The 23773-nt window shown below is 39.6% G+C and overlaps 1 protein-coding gene across 2 annotated transcripts in view; it reads left to right on the top strand.

Moving 5' to 3' along the window:
* The window catches only part of LOC149155030 (short integuments 2, mitochondrial-like), a 363396-nt gene that overhangs the window by 286081 nt on the left and 53542 nt on the right, over positions 1 to 23773 (top strand). For both annotated transcript variants that reach the window (XM_089443158.1, XM_089443159.1), the window contains exon 7: positions 23051 to 23277. In XM_089443158.1, coding sequence (XP_089299284.1) covers positions 23051 to 23277 — 227 coding nt within the window. The remainder of the gene's footprint in view (positions 1 to 23050; positions 23278 to 23773) is intronic.

Consider the following 23773-nt stretch of genomic DNA (forward strand, 5'->3'; position numbering starts at 1 on the left):
GCTGCTAGTATGGCCTCTTGTGAGGCGGTTTGGTTGCGAAAGATCTTTAGTGATTTGTTTGGATTGACAATGGATACCATCGTGATCCTGTGTGACAACCAGAGTGGGATTCGTTTATCAGAGAATCTCGTATTTCATGATCGCTCCAAGCATATTGATAATAGGTACCACTATATTCGGGATATGGTGCAACGAGTAGCAATAAGGCTCCAACATATCGGTACAGATGAACAGGTGGCCAACATTTTGATGAAGCCCCTAGGAAAGGTCAAATTCTTGACTTTCTGAGAACGACTTGGTTTCATTCAGAGACCCTCATATGAGGGTCGAGTATGATATATTGAGCTCTGGGAGCTCCAGGGGGGCACGGGGTACTTCTTGGAGCGACGTGCGACCATAGGGCGACTCACCATCCCCTAGTGGTGCACTATGTACAGGGTGAAAGGTTCAACCTTCCCCTGTGACACCCTGTGGCGACTATGGAACATGATGATTAGTTCTCCTGTGGGCCAGGATGATTAGTTCTCCTTGGCAATTGTGGAATAGGATGGTTAGTTCTCCTGTGGGCCAAGATGATTAGTTCTCTGTGGCGACTGTGGAACAGGATGATTAGTTCTCTTGTGGGCCAGGATGATTAGTTCTCCTATGGCGACTGTTGGACAGGATGATTTGTTCTCCTGTGGACAGGATGATTAGTTCTCATGTCGAGGCATCCTACCCATGCAGTGTAGGACTCATGGGAAGTACCTCTCATTTGATCAATGAGTAGGGAAATGGGGTTAGGGACCATTAGTAGTACTATTGATAGATGCATCGTTGTATCTACTATACTCCCTATGCTAGGATGACCTCCATTGATCTGGGATCAATGATACTGATCTAGGATCAGTGAGAGTGGTATGACACAATCTGAGACTGACTTCGGGTCAATGGAGGATGGTATGATACATCCTCGATCATTTCTTCTTCTTCATAGTTCAAGCAGAGCAAAGCAAGGCCAAGCAGTGCATTTGATGGCTGGGATAGTAGCAACAATCAGACGGATTGTAGATGGAGTTCTCCCTAGTTGAGAGGGAGTGTTAAAATTGGAAATTAGGGCCAAACTCCATGTGGGTCACCTCATTTATGGCAACTGATATTTTTCCTAGATTCCTCTTGTCGAGAGGTGTAGGATTGATCTAAAGATCATCCGATTCCGACAATTATTTATGGAGATATGAATTTATTTGTATTTACTTGACAAATTGTCAAGTTCGGCCAGCAATTAAATGTGTGGCACATATGCCCAGTGAATCATATAAATACAAGAGAGGTTGATTCATTTTCTCATCATCTCATCTCACTCATTCTTCTGTCTCTCTCCTTAGCTTTGGGTTATACAAGGAGCAGCTCACACGTGGGAAAGAAGAGGACGCATTAAGGCAAGGAGGACACTGAAAGGAAGATGCAGAAGCTGCTGAAGGTCTCTTTGACCTACATTGACCAAGCATTGACTCATCAAGGGTACAGTTTTGGTGTGGCTACCTCTCCTAGGCAGGCCGCAGATTTTGGCACAAAAATCGAGGCAATCCGTCCACAGGTTTGACCGGTGTTGACTGCCCTAGTTTTGGGCAGCAAGTTGACTTCAGTCAACAGCAATTTAACTGTGTTTTTGGGGCTATTCAAGGGTTGTTTCTTCAGGCTGTTCGAGGGCTAGTTGATCTGAAATTGACCAAGCATATTGGAGGTCAATTTCAACTTGTTTGACCAAGTTTGACTTTGCTGATCTAGGGTTGGCTGCTGCTGATATAAAATTACAGAATTCTGATTTTGTACTATTTCTCTCTACTGAACTATTGAAGATAAAAGAAGATTTGATCAAAGGGTTTCCCCACATTGGGGTTTGTCCCTGGCTAGCCGCCACATCTTGTGTCTCTTGTCTTCGCTTGTTTTCTGTTGATCGTTTAATGTTCTATCTACACTTTACTTAATGTATATGTGATTGCTAATCTGTGGCTAATAAGAAGAAAAGAAACAAATTGCTCTAAGCATAGAACATACCATAATTTAACACTAGTTGATAGGGAGTGTTGAAGAGTGTAACTAGGTTCGGTCTTCATAATGACATGTGATTGTGATTTTTATGTAAGAGATGTAAAGAAGAAAAATAAAATTATTGTATTGCTTGCATCATGGGTTTCATGAGCAAGAGATTTTATTTTAGTTAAGGTTCCCATTGAGAGCCCTTAGAAATATTGTCATAAAAGTCTAAAGAGTCTTTGTCATGTAATGAAGACATGTTACACATTGTAAAGAGTCACACTTGTCTATGTAAAGTCATCCTCCAAGACCTTGTCACTAGCCCTCTTTAAGTCGGCCTACGACGAAGGGAGAAAAATCTAGAAGATGATTTCGTCCCTTGAGGAAATCATGTCGACCTAACTGCCATGGACTAACACCTATATATACTAGTGCTCGTCCTCATTTGGGAACAAGTAATTCGATCAAGCAAGTCTAGGAAGAAGTGTGAGAGACATGCTAAAAGGAGCCTCTATCTCAGCAAAGCAAGAAGGAAGGAGAGTGAAGTTCGTTTTGGATTGTTTTGGGGTAGTATATCCTCCCACGTGCGAAGGCAAAATATCCAAAGGTGCCAGAAGAAGGTCGAAGGTTTGCAGCTATATTGAGGTGATCTTGGTTGGGTAGAAGACCTCGCTAGAAGGAGTCGAGAAGATGCACAATAAGTCTCTCTCTAAAGGAGACTATTCAAGGAAGCGAAAAGAGTCCAGGGTTTCTGTGGTAGGGTTGCATACCTTCAAGAAGAGATCGAAATTCTCAAGGAAGTTGAGAAGGGGAAGAGGAAGCGCAGTGTTGGAAAGGAGGCTAGTGACTTGGTCTTGGGAGGACTCTAGTGTCAAGGGTCTTTGTCATGGTCTTGGTGTTCGTCAATTGAAGATCTATAAGAATAATTTCATTTGGGTTTTCCTCTCAAAGAGAGAGGTTTTGGCCCTGGCTAACAGGCCTATATACTGTGCCTCTTGTCTCTTTATTTGTTCATGATATGGTAATTGTCTTGATGAAAAGAACAAATAATAATTACAAGAAAGAGAAGATCATAATCAAGAAGCAAAAGTCTATCATAAGCAACTATCATAAGTAGAGAAATCACCTAACTATTGATGCCCTAGATTCCTCAACAAAAGAAACCTTATGATGAGCCACAATTGTTGGTTCAAAATGCGTTGGCCCAAAATTTTTCTTCTGTGATTTCTACTGAAAGACTTTTCTTAATTCATTATGGATCACAGAAGCTTGAATACAGAAAAAAGAGTCCCATGTTGTAGCAGTAAGAAGGATCTTCAGGCACCTTAAAAGAACAATAAATTTTGGACTATGGTATCCAAAGGGGAATGAGTTGATCTTGACAACTTATACAGATGCAAATTGGGTAGTTGAGCAACCTTCTATTTGGGTGATTATCTTGTTTCATGGGTAAACAAGAAGTAGTCTTCAGTCTCCTTGTCCAAAGACGAAGCAAAATATATCATGGCAACAACTTGTTGTACTGAGGTTCACTGGATGAAGCAAACTCTGTTGGATTTCCAAGTGAAATTTGATGAGCCCATTCCGATATTTTGTGTCAATACCTGTGCCATAAGTCTCTCCAAGAATCTTGTAATGCACTCAAAGACAAAACACATTCCTATTAAATACCACTTTCTTCAAGAACAGGTTGCAGAGAAGAATATCAAGGTAGAGTACATTGGGACAAAGGAACAAATAACTAACATCTTCATCAAGCCTCTACCACAAGAGACGTTTGAGTATCTTTGGCAGAAGCTTGGGATTCTACCAGGTTCACATCGATATGCATTGCATCAAGCCAAACAAATAGTAGGAGAAAGGCATGCTACAGGAAGAGAGAAGAAGGTATCTTGTTAGGGGGAGTCACCCTTTGCCATTGATGTCAAAGGGGGAGAGAAATAAGAAGAAGAAGGTTAGAGGCATGAAGTCAGGGGGAGCAGCGATTGCAAGGGGAATAGGTGTGTTGCCATCAATGACAAAGGGGGAGATTGTCGAAAATTGGTTGTCATTGATGTCATCCCAAGCAGCAGCCAAAAGAAGCCCCGCTTTCAATGACAAAAATGACAAGGAAGATCAAGGTTCTTGGGCTCAAGATCATCTTCATTTGATGATCTTTGTCGTGCTAATTCCAATGGCAAGTGGCACGTCACATAACTCCTCATGGTTGAGGAGATATGCTCGATCAAAGTTTATGCCCTAAACGTATGTTCAAAGTCCCCAAAATGAGAAGATATGGCAGCTCAACAATTGGCTAAATATTTGTTGAACTCATGAGACCAAGAAGAATTATTATTGAAGGACTTAATTAAATATTTTTTGAGGTCAAACTTGGTTGCAAAAGAGGATTTAATCAAGGGCATATTAACTAATATTTAAAGGTTAAGTTGGCCCTAATGTATGTTGGGTTTTTTGGCTCCAAAATTTCATTTTTCAAAATTCAAATTTGAATATCCAAGTCAGCTTCCCTCCTTTTGAACAGGTCAGCTCCATTAGAATCCCCTCCTTCATCACTATTAATAGAGGCTCGATTTCTCCACAAAGGTATGCATTAAAACAATATCATCTATGATTGTTCCCTATGAAATTTGCGGCCTTGGGTAGTCAAGTCTACTTGAACTAGAAGGTCGACGTTATGGAGAAGGTTTTCACTTTATTTGTTTCCTTGATTGAGGATTTTTTTGCTTGAATTTCTGTGGTTAGTTTGGATTCTCCTGAGGTCTACTTGGCCCCTTTTGGCAGACATCTATGATAACTTCTGAGGCACAAAAAATTTGGGCTCTCTCTTATTCTGTGTTGAGAAATCAAGTGCACTAGAGATTAAGCTTGATTTCTCTTTCTTGATAATTAATTTTGTATGTTAAATATCTTCTTATTATTTCTTATGTGTTCTTCATCAAGCAATTATACAAATGTTCCGTCTTTCAAGAAAAACAAAGACACAAGAGACACCAAAATTAGGTTCCGAGCCAGGGCAAATCCCCATAAGGGGGAAACCTAACAATCCTTTTGTTATAGAATTAGATCAAAATGAGTTATCCAAGACCAAGTCCGCCACATAGATTCCAAGTCAAACCTTCCTCAAAGTCTCCTCCAATAATCAAAGTCAACGCAGGTCAAACTGCTCCAATTCTGGTCAACAATCTGTTATTCGTACCTGCAATAGAGAGGGCCAAAATTCGGCCTGTAGTGCCTTAGAAATTTTAGCCTCTCCTCAAAGAATCAGTCCTCACACGTGCAAGCATCAGTAGTCGAAAATTCAGTCGACCAATAGGAATATTTGGTCTTCTATTTCTCCTTTTATTAGGCTTCTTCTTTCCTTCGTTGATTTAGAAAGACGCTTCTTTTGTGTACTTGAATGAACTCCCAAGTGGTTCGAACTACCCTCTTATATGTAGTTTTCCAAGAGGTCGAATAGGTGTCTCTTGGAGAACTGAGCTGACTTGTTCCAAGGAAGGTCGACTTGAAGATCTTGTGGGCTTACGACACAACAAAAAATTCAAATTTCATTTTCTTACAAATGTCCAAATGGGGCATGACTCAAATACATTTTCTTTGACTCGTAATAAATCCTTCTTCGATTTTTTTTACTCTCTAAACATGAAGAACATTCTTTGACCAAAAATAATAATAAAGAATATAATAAATACATCAATGATAAATTTATATTACATTATGAAGCCTGACTATAGTTACAACTTCAACACTCCCTCTTAACTGGGGAGGTATTCATAATGACTCAACAGGATAATCTCAAGTTGAAATATTCATATAAGAAAGGATCCAAATTGATAAGCATCAATGATGATAGCATCATCATAACCAACATTGTCAAACTACCAAGGCCTTGACATGTACGCTCTATCTCTCCCCTAGATCAGTGCACAATGTTGGGAGGCATTAATTTGGACAGCACCGCCTCTCAAGGCACATACCCCACCTAGGTGTTCCAAATGTATGACCTCATATGGCCATTTCCTAATCCCAAGGAGAAGTTCATCCTCTGGACCATTATTTACCAAGTTCATGTATCCGACTTAGGTTGTTAATCCTAATCAACCATAATACATGACTCAAGAATGTATGTCTCTGATGCTTATCCAATCCACCATTCTCCCTACCCATGTTCATGCACTAGACTTACGGCGCTTAGTCCTAGCCATAGTACATGACACATGCAGAACACGATGTCCATCCTCACTCCCTCTCAACTACGGAGGAGATATCCACAAGCCTAAGCTTGTCTAAAAAATACTCATCCGTTTCCATGAAAAGGAACTTCATCAATGCATCAACTACTTGTTCGTCACTGGAGATATATTTGTAGCTTCACAACTCCATCAAGTCACAAATCATAAAGCGCTTCAACCTTCCTGGATTTCTGACAATCTTCAAATAACTTTTATCGGTACAAGATATCATAATTGAATCTAGCATATCATCAAATAGATCATTGAACATTTTATGGAGCCAAACTGCTACACAACTGATTTTACCAACTGCCACATCTTTTGCCTCCATAGTGCAACAAAATTCTGCTTCATACTCCAGATTCCAACCATCAGTAGTATCTCTACTCATTATTCGCACTGTCGACCCAAGTGATGTGTGTATATCATATTATCAACTTCTACTTCCAGCTTCCTCTAAAGTCAATATGTCTTCATGAGTCCTTCCTTTCCCAAAGTATGAGGTCTTCTTTAATCATGAGGCTTCTTCAGGGATGACTCTGCTAACTGAGGCAATCGTCTTAACATGAACTTCTTTCTCTTACTGGGAGAACCTTCAAACTACTCTTTCTTTTTGTAATCACGTTCTTCCATCTTTGAGCTTTGCTACATCCTTTCATCTGTTTTCAAGTCTTGGGAAGTTCTTATTATTGACCTGCAAGCTTTATTAGAAGGCTAAGAAAGAACAAATACAAAGACAAAAGCAATAGTAGTAATCAAGATGCGGTATACTTATCTTGAAGAAAGTTAGCTCCCTCTTAATCTTGGACCTTTTCACCAACCTTGACTTCACATCAACATGATGTTATTTTTGTCATTATCAAGAGCTAGGGTTTATATTAACAATGGAAATGATTAGTCCTAGGGTTTCATTCTGAGGGTTTCTCTTATTTGTACATTAGCTAGGGTTTACAAAACCGAGATGCTTTATCTTAAAACTTGCCATTTTCCATATTTGCAAGTTCTACTAGCATAATAAAGAGTTAGCTACAAAACCCTAAAAAAGTTATTTGACAAACCTTCTATAAGATGGAGTTCATTTCATTCCTTAACTACAAAAGCTAGTCTTAATATGCAAGGAAAAGATTCAAATGCTAAAATATCAACGATCTCTTAATATGTCGATATAGACCCTATTATAGTATGTCCTATTTAAGAGAGCATAACATCATTAGCTTACTCTACATATTAACCATTACCTTTATTAAATGCAATATAATTGACATAAGTTATCAGTTGCAATTATACGTACCTCTTCGACCTTACGTATCCATCCTTGCAAAGATCTGGATCATTGTCCTTTCTTCAATTGACATGTATCATCTTCCTTCAACCATCAAACTAGGATGCAAACCATAAAGATTTATTTGGATTGTTCACAATGTTCTTTGTTTAGGTTTACATACGTCACTTATAGAGAATGCTTAGTCTCCATATTTTTTAGTCCCTTTTAGTTATATACCTATTAGACTTCAATGTGTCAAACAAGTTGGCTTTATTGATGTAATTAGTCCTTTTATGTATAGGAAGGAAATCTTTGTAGTATGGTTGCTTCACATATTTGTGCCATAGGGATGGGCTTCATATATCTTCAGATTTCTTTTCACAGTCTTTCCTACAAGGAGATATCACACTGGATCTTTAGTCTTGTCATTACACTAATAATTTGACTCCCTCTTAAGAAGATACGATCCTTATGATCAGAGGTGGACCTTAGTAATTTGGTCCTTTTCCATAGAGTCTACACGGAGTTTCGACCTTTTATTTTCTGTGATATTCCTACTTAGTATTTTACTAAGTAAATATCAATTTTGTTCATTTTTGGTTTATTGCACAGATGCACTTAGGAAAGGTGGGCTTAGAGGACCCACATTTGACTTTTGGCTTGAGATACACTCAAACATTAGAGCTAGAGGGAAAAATTGCAGCTTTGGTGGAGCGTGGGGGCCACCACATGAGATTTTTGGCCCACATGGGAAGTACGCTCTCATTGGAGCAGATTTGGTGTGGGAAGTTCGATGTGGGCCCACATGGGCATTTTGGAGGCATCTTGACAAAAGGAGGAAGAGACACTCATTTGCTCATTCATTCATCATTTGCAAAATTGTCTATGACAAGAGCACGCTTGAGTTGAAGCCAAGTTTGCAAGTGTTGTTTAGCACACGAGTGTCTCCGAGCAGAGATCTCAACCCTTGCTTCGGTGGACTTCAAGTGCCAGCCCAAGGAGGGAGTTTCACCTTGCCTTTTTGCACTACCAGCAGGGGGGTCGATTACTTGGGAGAGGAGCAGCTCCGGGAGGTAGAGGAGTGAGTTGTGATTGGGGCTGAAACTTGGAGTGAAGGTCGAGGAAGCATTTTGAGGAGTATTGCAGCCATTTTGGAGGCCTTTTGCAGCATATTTTACAGGTGGGTCGAATCACCCAACAGTTGAGTCATTGAGGGGAAATAGGGCTGAATTTCCAAAGTCAAAGCATAGGCCAAATGCTTCATGGGTTATTCTAGGTATTTGGTGGAGAGGTCGGGATTAATTTCCCAGAATTTTCTGAGCACTAGATGTTGAAGGAAATGTAACTATGTTCGGTCTTCATAAATATACTTTTGATATTTGCATTTATTCAAGAAAAGAAATATTATTTTTATAATATATGTCAATGAGTTTCTTGCTCATTGAAATAGGTCTAGCACATGTTAAAGTGTTATAGGTGAGTCAAAGAGTCAAAAGAATTATGTTGAAGACCTTAAGTGCATGTTACACTAGGTATACTTATGTATTAGAGTCAAAGAAGACACCTCCAAGCAAAGTCAAGTCTCCTCCAAGCATGTGACACCACCAAAGAAGCAATCTGAGCTATATATGTCAAGTCAGCCTAAAGGAGGGACAGTCCTCTATATATAGAGGTTGTCCACTCCATCAAAACATCAAACATTCATCTCTAAAATCAGCAAAGGGTGGAAGCCGAGAAAAGGGTGAACGAAGGACAAAGAAAGGGTCTCCAAGTGCAATGAAGAAGAAGGGTACACAACCGAGCTAAAGATGATCGTTTATAGGGCAAGCTGCAGTCACACGTGCGAAGATAAAGAGGGTATCTCTATTGTCATAGCAACCCTCCACCACAGTCACACATATCTCATTGGTTGGGCTAGAAAAGTAGGCCTATAAGGCCTCTCACTCAAGCGAAAAGGAAGCACACTCAAGCGAAGAAGAAAAGAGGACCTCCACATAAGAATCTTGAAGGAATCCCCTCACACGTGCGAAGAAATAGTGATACACTGTTGTCATATCAGACCTGCATCTACATCTCAAGAAGGGGCTCGGTTGGAGGAAGGATAAAGTACTCTTCATATGTAAAGGAATCTACCAAGGAATAAAGAGGAATATCTCTTATAGAAGATACCTAACAAGGACTACCATCAGTTGCCGAAAGGACCAAGTGTCGGAGAACAAAGTGCAGAAAGGAGGAAGGACTTGACTTGTGCTTGGAGGATATTCTTGTCAAGGGTCTAGGGTTTGGCATTGATCAATAAGAGAAATTTACCAAAGGGTTTTCCTCTCAAGAGAAGAGAGGTTTTGGCCCTGGCAGAGACCCAACATCTTGTGGGTAGCAATTTGATGAAGTACATACACATGCATTAATAAGAAGAAGAAGAAGATTAAGCTAACAAGAAAAAGTAAAAAGACTTAACAAGTTGTTATCAAGTCAAGAAGAATCACACTACACCTAATTGCCCTTGATGCTTCAACACCGGAGAGGGCCATAGCAGCAAATCCATTTAGCCAACAACGTATTTTTGGGCATCTTCAGCGTAGAGCTTGAGCAACAGATTAGAGGAGGGTGTCTTATTTGTCATTTGGGGCACTGCAAGCCCAAGTGCATTCATACCAGCACCTTATTAGACACCCATTTTTATTAATAAAAAGAGCTCAGTAACGCAGTTTTGGTGCAATTTTACGATCTAATTGTTTGTCATTGTTTTATGGTGTTTTTTTTTATGTTTGCTTTGCATATTTAACGTTAATTTTCCTTAGGGATATTATAGTGGTATTAGAGCTCATAGACTTGGCATAGCCTATGGGAGAAATGCAGACTATGACATCGGAGGGTAGCCAAAATGTGACATACCCAAGGCAAAGGTATAGAAGCAGAGAGAGGCAGTTGCAGATTACTCCTAACCCTATGACAACAAAGCCTAAGGTCAAAGAAGCAAACATGGGGGACAATGATGGAGACAAAAGGAGTGAGGAGACACTCATTTGCTCATTCATTCATCATTTGCAAAATTGTCTATGACAAGAGCATGCTTGAGCTGAAGCCAAGTCTACAAATGTTGTTTATCACACGAGTGTCTCCGAGCGGAGATCTCATCCCTTGCTTCGGTGGACTTCGAGTGCTAGCCCAAGGAGGGAGCTTCACCTTTCCTTTTCGCACTACCAGCAAGAGGGTCGATTACCTGGGAAAGGAGCAACTACAGCAGCGCATGGGATTGCACAGTTCTTTGTGGAAGCACTCTAAGATGTAGAGGAGTGAGTTGTGGTTGGGGTTGAAACTTGGAGTGAAGGCTGGGGAAGCATTTTGAGAAGTATTGTAGCCATATTAGAGGTCTTTTGCAGCATATTTTACAGGTGGGTCAAATCCCTAGCAGTTGAGCCATTAAGGGGAAATAGGGCCCAATTTCCAAAGTCAAGCATAGGCCAAATCCTTTGTGGGTTATTCTAGTTATTTGGTGGAGAGGCTGGGATTAATTTCCCAGAATTTTCTAAGCACCGGAGAGGACCATTGCAGCAGATCCATTCAGCCAACAACTTATTTCTAAGCATCTTCAGTGTAGAGCTTGATTAGCATAGCAGCAAATCAGAGGAGGGTATCTTATTTGTCATTTGGGGCTTTGCTAGCTTGCCTTGAGTAAGTCCAAGTGCATTCATTCCAGCACCTTATTGTACACTTGTTTTTATTATTAAAAAGAGCTCAACAACGCAGTTTTGGTGCAATTTTACGATCTGATTGTTTGTCATTGTTTTATGGTGTTTTTGTCTATGTTTGCTTTGCATATTACTGTTAATTTCCCTTTGGGATATTACATTTTCAGAAAAGATTCATAGATTTTCCTACCCCTTCCAGGTTCTACAAAGATTTGGTATAGATGAATGTTGGCCTTTCCAAGGGATATGTCACAAATAGCTTGTTTCACAGACTTTGATAATCATACTTTGCACCTTACTACAGACGTTTACTTCCGATTAGCCTCCCAATTTTGCTGAGCGAATTCGGTCTCCAAAAGTAGTCTTATTTTCTATTTCAGATCAGAGTTCGAATAGGTGTCTCGTGGAGGACTGAGCCGATTTGTTCCAAGGAAGGTCGACTTGAAGATCTTGTGGGCTTACGACACAACACAATTCAAATTTCATTTCCTTACAAATGTCCAAATGGGACATGACTCAAATACATTTTCTTTGATTCATAATAAATTCCTTTGTCTCTCTAAGCATGAAAAGCATGTTTTTACCAAAATAATAATAATGAATATAATAAATACATCAATGATAAATTTATATTACATTATGAAGACCGACTCTAGTTACAACCTCAACATTTTATGGCATCACTGTGGCATAGATTTTCAGTCTCTTGATCAGTTCCATGGCAAATATATTTTCGGCCTCTTGATCAGTTTTGTGGCACATATATTTTCGGCCTCTTGGATCAGTTATGTGGCCCAAGATTTTTGGCCTCTTGGATTAGTTCTGTGGCACAAGATTTTTGGCCTCTTGGATCAGTTTGTGGCACAGGATTTTCGACCTCTTGGATTATTCTGTGGCATAAGATTTTCGACCTCTTGGATCAGTGTGTGGCACAAAACTTTCAGTCTTTTCAATCAGTTTTGTGACACAACTTTCCGCCCTTAGAGCAGGAGAAATGGCATAACTCGGATCTTTGAGGTCTACACAAGATGGTTTTAATGTCTCTGTAATTTGGGCATTCAAATCTCCTGAGGTATAAATTTTGAAGTAGTCTTGAAGCTTGGATGGAGACAAAATTTGTTTCACTCAAGGTTTATTCAAGGGCTATTCTTAGTTGTTAGTTCAAAAGGTTTAGCTAGGGCTCGTTTGAAATATGTCCCCTGAGGTTCCTTGATGACGAAGTGTAGCAGATTTGTGGGACAATTTTACTGAAGTTGCTTGTGATAAGACTAGCAAACCTAATTCGAGTTGAAGAAGTCTTTCACTGAATTACAAAGGCATACCTTAGGGTCTGGAATCTGAGACATAATTTTGAAGGTTGTTGTATGGAGTCTGGACATACCCTGAGATTATTCATCAAATTTGCTACTTGTGACCTATTACTGTCAACGTGAAATGCATCATTGGAAGTTCAGTCCTATGTATCACATTTATGAGCATTAAAGGTTGATCCTTATTAAGGGTTTCTTTGGGTCATCTTCTGTGTTTGACTAGTTGAAGTAAGGCTCCTTGAAGGCCTAGCTGAAAGTATAAAAGTCATAACTTATTATTCATTAAGAGGCTTCATCACAATAGAGGAAATTGTGTGTTGGAATCAGAGGCACAATATTGGCAACTAGATAAGGGTAGAGAAGGTAAGGGTCGGATCAATGGCGGAAGAATTCATCTTCAGGCGTATCCCTAGGAATCAATGACTCACTTGACATCAACAGATTTAAAGGGCACCTTCAGGTACAGCAGTGGCACACTTTGCATCAGAAAACTTGAGGTACATGAATTTTTCAGATTAATAATTGAGGTGAAGGTTGTTGTTGTTCAATTACATTGTTATATCATTTAGAGGTAGTGTTGAAGTATTTGAAGAAGTTTGATTTTCCATTGTATATCTGAAGCACACATTAGCAGAAAGGGTTTCATTGAATATCTTTGTAAGTGGGTCATTGTCCTTGGTACGGGAGCCCACAAATTATTTCTCTTTTTTATATTTTCAGGGTGGTTGGGTGGTGCAAGGCAAGAGAGTGAAGTCTCCTTTAGGTTGGAGCCTGAAAATACTTTAGGGTGGCAGGGTGGTGCTAGGGCAAGTTGGAGCTTGCAGGGTGTTGAATCATCTTTTCAATTGGAACTGATAAAACTAGGGCATCAGAGCATCCTTCTAGTTCGAGTTGGTAAAACCAGGTTGTAGGAGCACCCTTTCAAGAGTTGGAGCTTCCTGAAAAATTGAAATTTGAATGCTTTTCTAGAGTACAAGGAAGTTGGAGCTGAAAATGTTTTTGTACTCATAAATTATTAGAAAAGCATTTGGTGGGTTTTCTCCCGTAAGGGTTTCCACCTAAAAAATTGTTGTGTACTACTCTTGTGATGTGTTGATGATTATTGTTCTATTGTTCATGCTCTAAAATTAACTAATTGTAAGCGAAAGACTAATTCATCCCCTCTCAATATTTCCAAGAAAGTCTTGTCACCCATCCATGCTTAATTAAAATTGAAAAAACATGAAATACATTAATGACAATTTTGTATCGCAAATTGTTGGGAAACATTTGGGGGGGCAAATATTTTGTAGCTATTTCTATACCATTTATGTATTAAAAACATTTGCTTCACAGAAATGGTTTAAAAAAATGGGGTTTCAGTTCATTGGTTCTTTGCTTTACATGATACTTGCATGAATGATGTTTGCTGAAATGATTAAAATGCACAAACTTCATTTTTATTTTAGTGCTAATTCTAACCTTGTAACCTGGAGGAAGTTTGTACTCAATAAAACATTTGAGTTATTATTAATTAGATTGTGCCTTTTTTATTTGTCATAAGATTGTAAATGATGTTGACCAAAAGAAGACATTCCTACCAACATTATTAGGCACTCCCTCTCTGCCCCAACTAGACTGGAGTTATGAGTCGTCCTTGATAGTTGTAGGGAGACCAAATATTGGGACTTGTTACCGCTCAAACTAGCAGAGGTCCTACGAGGGGATCTTATAAAGCAACTATTAGATTAAGGGGCAACAACAGAGCAATAGCCCACTGTCACCTCAGTTAAGGCTCCCTGCACTTTACGAACTTTCATCGATGGGAGGAGGAAATTTGAATGCTTTTCTAGAGTACAAGGAAGTTGGAGCTGAAAATGTTTTTGTACTCATAAATTATTGGAAAAGTGTTTGGTGGGTTTTCTCCCGGAAAGGTTTCCACCTAAAAAATTGTTGTGTACTACTCTTGTGATGTGTTGATGATTATTGTTCTATTTTTCATGCTTTAAAATTGACTAATTGTAAGCGAAACACTAATTCATCCCCTCTCAATATTTCCAAGAAAGTCTTGTCACCCATCCATGCTTAATTAAAATTGAAAAAACATGAAATACATTAATGACAATTTTGTATAGCAAATTGTTGGGAAACATTTGGGGGGGCAAATATTTTGTAGCTATTTCTATACCATTTATGTATTAAAAACATTTGCTTCGCAGAAATGGTTTCAAAAAATGGGGTTTCAGTTCATTGGTTCTTTGCTTTACATGATACTTACATGAATGATGTTTGTTGAGATGATTAAAATGCACAAACTTCATGTTTATTTCAGTGCTAATTCTAAGCTTGTAACCTGGAGGAAGTTTGTATTCAATAAAGCAATTGAGTTATTATTAATTAGATTGTGCCTTTTTTATTTGTCATAAGATTGTAAATGATGTTGACCAAAAGAAGACATTCCTACCAACATTATTAGGCACTCCCTCTCTGCCCCAACTAGACTAGAGTTACGAGTCATCCTTGATAGTTGTAGGGAGACCGAATATTGGGACTTGTTACCGCTCAAACTAGCAGGGGTCCTAGGAGGGGATCTTATAGAGCAACTGTTAGATTAAGGGGCAACAACAGAGTGATAGCCCACTGTCACCTGAGTTAAGGCTCCCTGTGCTTTACGAACTTTCACCGATGGGAGGAGACCTGGTATAAGGGAATCACAAGAATGAATATGTCAATGAAAGGATAAAGGGTGATTCCCAAGGCCTATTCACAAGAGAGACTCAATTATATTGCTTTTTTGCTTGAAAGCAAGGTGATATGCTCTCTAGGAGGCTTAAAAGGATTCTTGAGGCTAGGGTTTGAGAATATATCTTGTCAAGAGGGTTCCTATACCCAAAAATCCTTATGGAGAATTGGCCTTTATGTGATCTTTGTGAAATTAGAGTTGTAAAGTTGCAGGACCACACACGACCAAGTGGACCCAAATCAGGTCAAGGGTATGGAGTCGATTGACCAAAGAGGGCCTTGAGCTAATTAAGAAAGAGAATAGGATCAAAGGACTAATTTTCTTTTGAAATTTGAATGCAATGATCCAAATGAGGACACAAACCTAGATCAACCTATTGAGAGAAATGATCCTCGAGCTAGAGCTTGTGATATCTCAAGATTCCACCGTCTGATTAGGCTCAAATATGGAGGACCCCTTGAGAAGACCCCAATGCAGTTGTGGACCAATTTTCAAGGTGTTTGGATGGCTACAAAAGATTTCGCTTGATGCCCTAGGTGACCCTCTAGGGTTAGGCCTAAAATTGGAAAAGTGAATAAAAGAGAGGTAAATTTTACCACCAAAGGGACACGAGGATCAATGCCTTATTGCTCAGGCTTAATGGGGTTAAAATACACATAGATCAAAAAAAATTGTGATCTAAGGAGGCTTAATTGATCTTTGCTAGCCTCTCCAATGGCAACAACTAGGTCAATAGGGATTTATACTTCAAATTTGCCAAAGAGATGAAGTTACGAGGCCTTTCAACCTAAAAGGTGCCTCTAGGAACATTCACCCAATCCCTCAAAAAGAAACACATTCATTAAATCACTTATTCAAGGTCCCAAAAGAATTTTGCATTACATTAACCCATATAAGAATAATGATAACATTATATGTGCATTTGTCAAGTAAGATAACAAGAATAGCCTTAAAAATTTGACTTACATGAGAGAGTGAGTATATTCCTTCATCCACTTTGCATTAGAAGGAAGCTCCAAAGACAACAGCGAAAATCCAAACATCATAGTGCATCAAGAAACTCCAAAAAGTTTATCCCAGCAAAAAGTGTGAAAATCTCTCAAGAGATACCAATCCAATCAAAGTGATGATGAGAGAAATGAATCATCCTCTCATCTATTTATACAATCCAATAGGGGATTCAAAGAGCCTAATTTGTCTTATTTAGCCCCAAATAATAAAATAATGTGCAAATCATAACATTCCTTGGTGACAAGCCCACCAAGGTAGCTTAACAATACAAAGAACAACCTCTCAAGAGAGCAAAATAATGAAAATGATTAGTCATTGCGCCTTTGAGGAGGCTTGATGGAGTCCAAATGTGCCAAGTTGAGTGAAAAGGCTCCCAACATAGTGAACAGTGGTTGGCCCCTTATTTTCCAAGCAAGTCACATGTGGTGCTCCCAAGTGGGTGTGGGGGCACATTGACATCCTCATGGGTCTCCAAGTGGATAAATAATGCCTGTAAACCATCTGTAAGGGCTAGGATGATGACACAAGTCCTCCCTTTGTCTCCTGTAGTGAGACACATCCTCATCTGGACCCTAGAACATCTGCCAAGTGTATGGTGCAAGTGTGGAGTCGATTGCGCATGGTGAACCAGGGGCATCATCCTCATCCAAAAGGTGGAACACAAGCAATCACTTAATGGTGTTGGGGATCCATGAAGTATTTTCTGCTATGGTGGAGGCCCATGGCTCTCAACGCTCACCCTACAAGTGCCAATGTGGCCCTCTGGAGGGATTGGACCTTGTATAGGGAGACTAAATCCCAAATGGAGACCCACTTGCAATCCTGCATAAGATCCAATGTGTCCCCTTTCCCTCCAATACAACAAATCATTACAAGAATCAAGTAAAAGAGATTACAAAACATGGAATTAGTGGGGTACTTCATGGTGGCATGGCCTTCCATAGTGGGCTTTGGCATGTACAAGTGTCTCCAAGCTTAATAAGGGGGTTTAAACAAGGACCATATTAGGTGATTTCAGCGTTTAAAGGGGGTGACATGTTCATGGTACATTCATCAGGTGGTAGGTGGCAAGTGATATAGTGATGGAATGGAGTAGGGATCAGGGGAATGCTTCAAGCCACATGTCATGGTACAAGGGTAGCTATGACGAGGGAAGCCCACACTTGGGTATATGAGTGTAGGAGGGAGAAAATCGTGGTATATGAGTTACCTCGACCTTTGCTTTTCCACCCTTCTTCATATGCTTTTTGCGATTGATTGATTTTTCTTCATAACTGCTCGGGACTCCAGGGGATTAGAGCCTGATGTGTAGGATATAGCAGTAGGTACCCCCTTTTAAGGTGGGGCATTTCATTAGCCACTAGGGGTTGGGACAATCATGTGTTCCTTAATGTGGAAGGGGCTCATCTAGGGCCCATAGGAACCAGGGCGTTGGCCATGGATAAGGGGTAGAGCTCATTTTTGGCTTTTGCCCATGTGCTAAATTTGTATGTCCCGACCATTTTTTGCATTTTGTGGTACATTTCCTGTTGAGAGTGGCCAAATTGTGTTTTTTTCTTTTCTTTTTCGCTGCATCAACCTCCAGGGCATTGTTCCAGGCCCGACCCATGGTGTGGACAAGGGGAGGGGGATGCTAATTGAATGTGGACCCAGTGGACACATGTGGACTCGAATGGGAAAAATGAGTGGAAGGGAGTGATGTATATGGTGTCAGTAAACGGGACCATGCAACCAAAATTGAGATTTCCCATGAAGTGCCAACCCTGAAGCTAATGGCCAGTAAAGGAGATCCCAAGGGACTAGAATACAAAGCTAACCACCAAATCGAGCAGAGGAGACAAGAGTACAAACCTAAACCTAACCCACTCTTTCCGCCGAATCCCCCCACTAATCCATTCCCAAAAGTGTGCATGAAAAGTAAAGAAGATTACTCAACTATACCAATGAAAAGCCATACCTTCGCGGTCTGGAGGCCCACCTTCAAACATATGATCATAACAGATGAGCGAGGGATCACATGGTCGGCTCAGGTAGCAGAGATAATGGCACATCGAGCTATATGATGGTTGTAAGGGGTTGTTGGCTGCCAGCTGAGGGCCATTTAGGAGAAAAAATTTCTCCTATGCATACTATCCACAGGTAGTGGGTAACATTTGGCTCCAACTGGGACATGAGCTCTCAGAAGGATACACGAAAGAACTCAAACGAGAGCTCATGAGAAGCCCAACAATCCCTTGGTACTGCATACCTATTACCTGCACACATCAAAGATCAAACACACAGGGAAACATGTTTTTGTGGTCTTATGATCTCCCATGCTTAGTATTAAGCCATAAAATCAATAAGAAAGTAAAATCATTTTTCATGCAATTTTAATCTAAATGCAGCTAATCTATGATGATAATATTATATGATGTTAGTTCTAATGAGAAAATCAACATGCAATGCATCCTACCATAACGTGCATGTTACATCACCAAAACACTAAGTGTAATCATAGGCCCAATGCAACCAACATATCATCCAATCAATATGAAAACAACTGCCTTTCTACTTACTCATGCAACATATCCAAAGGCAGGGTTAGGAATGACAACATGGAAGGTCACAAGGGCAGGAGGCGGGAAAATGAAATGACCGCGCATGGAGTACTACGGGGGAAGAGGGAGCTAAGGGATGCAATCTATTCCACATGATCCTCTCTTCCAACCAAAAGATGGAGATATCAACAATTAATCTCCTAAACCTCCGATGGATAGCAACCTCAGGCATATCATCCCCATTATGGTCCCCATCATTAATATCATGCTTTATGACCACCATAAGTTCATGACGAGGAGGAAAGGAAAATCGATGACAAGGGGAGACACAACAAGCAGATTGCCCATGATAATCATATTTACAATCCTGGAGATGTGAGGGGGAAGGAGGGATACATCTAATGCATAATTCTTCCTTAGCATCTTCTTTCCGATGAAAAATCCTTTCTTCAATAGAAAAAGGTTGCTCCCTTTAATGAGGATGAATTGTTGCTTCTTTAGCTAATCTTCTTCTAGGGCAAGGAGATGTTGCTTGCTTTTTTATAACCTTGAAGATGACAATGCCTTCTTGCCTTCAATATGCTTTGCCTTCTTTTGTAGTGTAGATCAAGACTGCTTCTAGGGTTTCATCCTTTTCCAAGATGATGTGATCTTTGTTTTTGAGGTCCTTTGAGCTATATTGCTTTGTAGACATCTTGATGAGAGTCTTGGTGGCCTTTTGATGATGATTGTGGAGACAAAAGATCTTGTTGTTGTAGACTGCTTCTTTGATCTAGGGCTTGATCCTTAAATGTAGATCTTGATCCCTTTTCTTTGATATCCTTCAACCTGCTTTGATATCCTTCTTGAAGCTTGATCCTTGAATGTCTCTTTGTTGCCCTTCCTTTGACTTCAGCACCTTAGCTCTGATACCATGTTGAAGAATCTAGGGCAAATTAGGTTAATAAGATTCTTCTCGCCATGATAACTATTTGTGAGGTATTTTTAACTTTTCTTATTAGCACAATCTTCGCTTGTTATTATTAGAGTGTGTCTTCTTAGTTCATCAAATAGTTACCAAAACAAAGAGACAAGAACACAAGATGTTGGCTTTCTGCCAAGGCCAAAACCTCTCACTCTTTGAGAGGAAAACCCGCACAAAATTCTTCTTATAGAGATTCCAATTGACAAATACCAAGACCATGACCCTTGACCTATTTAGCCACTCCAAGACCAAGATACCAATCCTCTTCTTCATCATTGCTAAGATCATCATCACTACTACAACACTGAGGCCATCACTACTGCACCACCGCGATCTTCATTACTTCTACAACACCATTGTTGCACCTTCACCGAGATCTTCAACATAACAACGAGATCTCCATATACATGAATGAGAGTTGCACTTAGATCCACCAAGATCATGATTGTTTCACCATAGCTTCACTTTGTTGCACTGAGATCATTGTTGCATCATTGCTACACCACTGAGATCTTCATTAGGATCATGACCTTGAAACTACATCTTCATTATGACTGAGATCACTATGTTGAGGTCATGACTGTGTTCATGAGACAGAGTGCATTTCTGTGGGATCACTGGAATCCTTCTCATCATAATTATGTCGAGACTGTGACTGTATCTAGAGAGTAGGTCGAGACAAAGAGTGTCACTTCAAGACCCTCCTCTTCACAAGTATGTCGAGACTGTAATGTTGCTTCAGTGATGACTGTGATCACTGAGATTGGGAGGAGGCTGAAACTATATCAAGACAGTGAGGAGGCCGAAAATATAGTGGATAGACTTCTGAAATCCATCTTGTAACTGCACTCCGAAACATTAGAAGTATCTGAGTTCTCTAGACTGTACTCATTGTAATTTTCCTTGAGATTTCAGAGGCATTTGAGATCCTAAACCTCATCCGAAGTTGCAAAGATGTTTGAATTGTATGCTCCTGTAATGAAGATCTCACACGCCTATTTATAGTGGTTAGTCATGCATATAAGCCGATATGAGAGTATGAAATGTTGTGTCTCCTTATTTGAGCCAACGTGACTGCTTTTTACATTGTTTGGAGGTCGACTTCATCAAAAGGGATTGTGCTTGTCTTTGGAGGGCTTTTAGACTTTTCTATAGACTTGTATACATTACACATAGGCTCAAGAAGAGCATGACATTGACTCTTTGACTTAAAATAAATCCTAAGGCTCTCAATGGGAGCCACTAACAAATAAACCTCTTGCTCATGAAACCCATGCAACAAGGCCTACAAAAATAATTTATTTCTTTTTTTTCATCCTTTACAAAGATCATATCATTGTGAAGACCGAACCTAGTTACACTTTCTTCAACATGGACAAGGGGAGGGGGAGGCTAACGCTATGTGGACCTAGTGGACACATGTGGAGCCGGATGGGAAGAATGATCAATGGAGTTAAAATGAGCAGAAGGGAGTGATGTATATGGTGTCGGGAAACGGGACCACACAACCAAAATCGGGATTTCCCATGAAGTGCCAACCCAAGGGACTAGGATACAATGCTAACCACCAAATCGAGTGAAGGAACAAGAGTACAAACCTAATCTACTCTTTCCGCCAAATCCCCCCCACCAATCCATGCCCAAAAGTGTCCATGAAAAGTAACGAAAATTACTCAATATACCAATGAAAAACCATACCTTGAAGGTCGGGAGGCCCACCTTCAAACATATGATCATAACAGATGGGCAGGGACCACATGGCTAGCTCAGGTGGCAGAGATAATGGCACATCCTATGCATACTACCCACAGGTAGTGGGTGACAAGACTAGCACCCACTGTTGCAGTGGATTCTCTTGTTTCCATTCTTTTCCAACTGTCATCAGTGATCAATATGAATGGTATAACCAACAACTTGCAAATCCAAGGTTCATGTATGCAAAAGCTCTCCCCTTAGTGACGATATTAGAAAGTGTGGGAGCTCTCCGAGTAAAAGCACATCCAGAAGATAAAAAGAGGATGTGGAAACAAGATCCCTTTTATTTCAAAAATGATGCTTATATAGCCCAAGCTAGTAGTTGCTTTAGAAGAATTCCTATTCAAGGCAAGTGCTTTCATCTAAATTAACGTGTGGAATGTGCATGGGTTGCAAAAGCATGCAAACCTCTTAATATATTAGGAACTGGGATGTGTATGGTAGAGTTGCTTGTTACTTGTCACATATACGGTATGCCATTCCCCCCTTGTTTACTTTGGCAATCTTGTGCCTTTATTTTATTATCATGCATATGTGCTTTTACCCTTTCATTTCAACGTTACAATATAGCCAATGTATGCTTTAGCCATATTTACCTTCAAACAATGGGCCCTTTCTACTTAAGATCCTGACTACTCGAATACATGATTCATACATTAATAATATAATATTTGAATAGGTCATTAGTGCAAACTAGGGGTGTGAAAATGGGGTATTACAAACTAGGTCACCGGCGCAAGGTAATATAAACTAGTTCATTGAAACTAGGTACTTGTAATCTGGTTGCTATAGTAGATATGAAGTATTGACATGTTACATGATAAAATTTGGTGTAGAATGATGTCAAAAGGCTTACATTTTCATAAAAATGGTGATTAGGATAACTTGAGATGAAGTCATTACATGCATAAAGGGTACGTGCACATTGAATGAGGGATGATGAGGAAATCTGCTCTCTACTTTCTCTACAAAGACTAGTGTATGTCGGCATGTATAGTTTGGCACCATATAGTACTGTACAAGTAAATAGAGGTACAGGATCATGTGGGCCCACTTGGATGTGGGCTCACTTTTCCACTTATCTTTTAAGATGGTTTCTTTTATATAAAGATTGCCTGTCTTTTCCTTGAATTAAGCTGTCTTTCAGCATATTTAAGATGCATATTGTTGCTCCTATCTTTAAAGTGATCTTCTTTTGCAGGGTTGTAATGGATCTCTTTTCTCTTCCGTTCGTGTTTGAAATATGTTTTTACTACCTCCAGTTACTCTTGCTTATTGTTGCTTCTATCTTTAAAGTGATCTTCTTATGCAGGGTTGTAATGGTTCTTTCTTCTCTTCCATTCCTGTTTGAAATGTGTTTTTACTACCTCCAGTTACTCTTCATTTTTATATTTTATGATCGGAATCTATTTTCTGCCCCTCCTTTCAATATTTGAGATATCTTGGTAAACTTCTGAAGTGCTGTTGTGTTATAGTATTTGTGCAAACCTTTTTGATATTTTCTTGAATTATTGTACAAATGATTTTAGTTCATGGATTTGCAGGAGCTCTAGAAGATGCTATTGTCGGTGAAGATTGTCTCGTTAAATATTTGCTATCAATATTAAACAAACGTGCTGCTCCTCTGCAATGGAAGAACTTAGATACTGAAGTCTCTGAAGAGTTTTCAGAAACTTTACCAGAGGATAGCAAAGATGGTGAATCTAATCTCTCCAAAGCAGAGCTAAAGAAGAGGAAGAAAGAAAGACGTCGCTTTTCAGACCATACACAGGCAAATACAAATCTTACCAATTAATTTATATTTTTGCAATCAAATGAAGAGACATATTTATGCTTAAATTTTCCTAGTAGGAATTGCCTGAGTTAATTTGTTATTTCTTTACTCTTAAATTTTAATATCTGTCCTGCTATTAAAGTGAATGTCTATATGAGAAGAGTGACAATATAAAAATATCAGCTGATGATGGAGAAGGTGAATTTGAAGGAACTCTATTTGGAACGAGAACTCTTTGCAATATTACATAAGATGGATTGGGACTTTAGGTGACTATTGCCCACCAAAAATGGGTAACCCGAGGAGAAATTTTTTCTCCCTTTTGGTCAACTAGCCAGCCAGCAGCCCTATGATGATCCACAGATAGGTTTAGTTCAGAGCTCTCCACCTATGGTCCGGTTAGTGCTCTCTCCCGTCTAGCATACTTCATGAAGGAAGGTGGGTCATCTATCACAAGGTACACTAGCCATTTCTGTAATCATGTGCTTTCATT

Source organism: Pinus tabuliformis, chromosome 9, assembly GCF_031772625.1.
Source record: "Pinus tabuliformis cultivar Carrire ecotype Pingquan chromosome 9, CPIR1, whole genome shotgun sequence".
NCBI lineage: Eukaryota > Viridiplantae > Streptophyta > Pinopsida > Pinales > Pinaceae > Pinus > Pinus tabuliformis.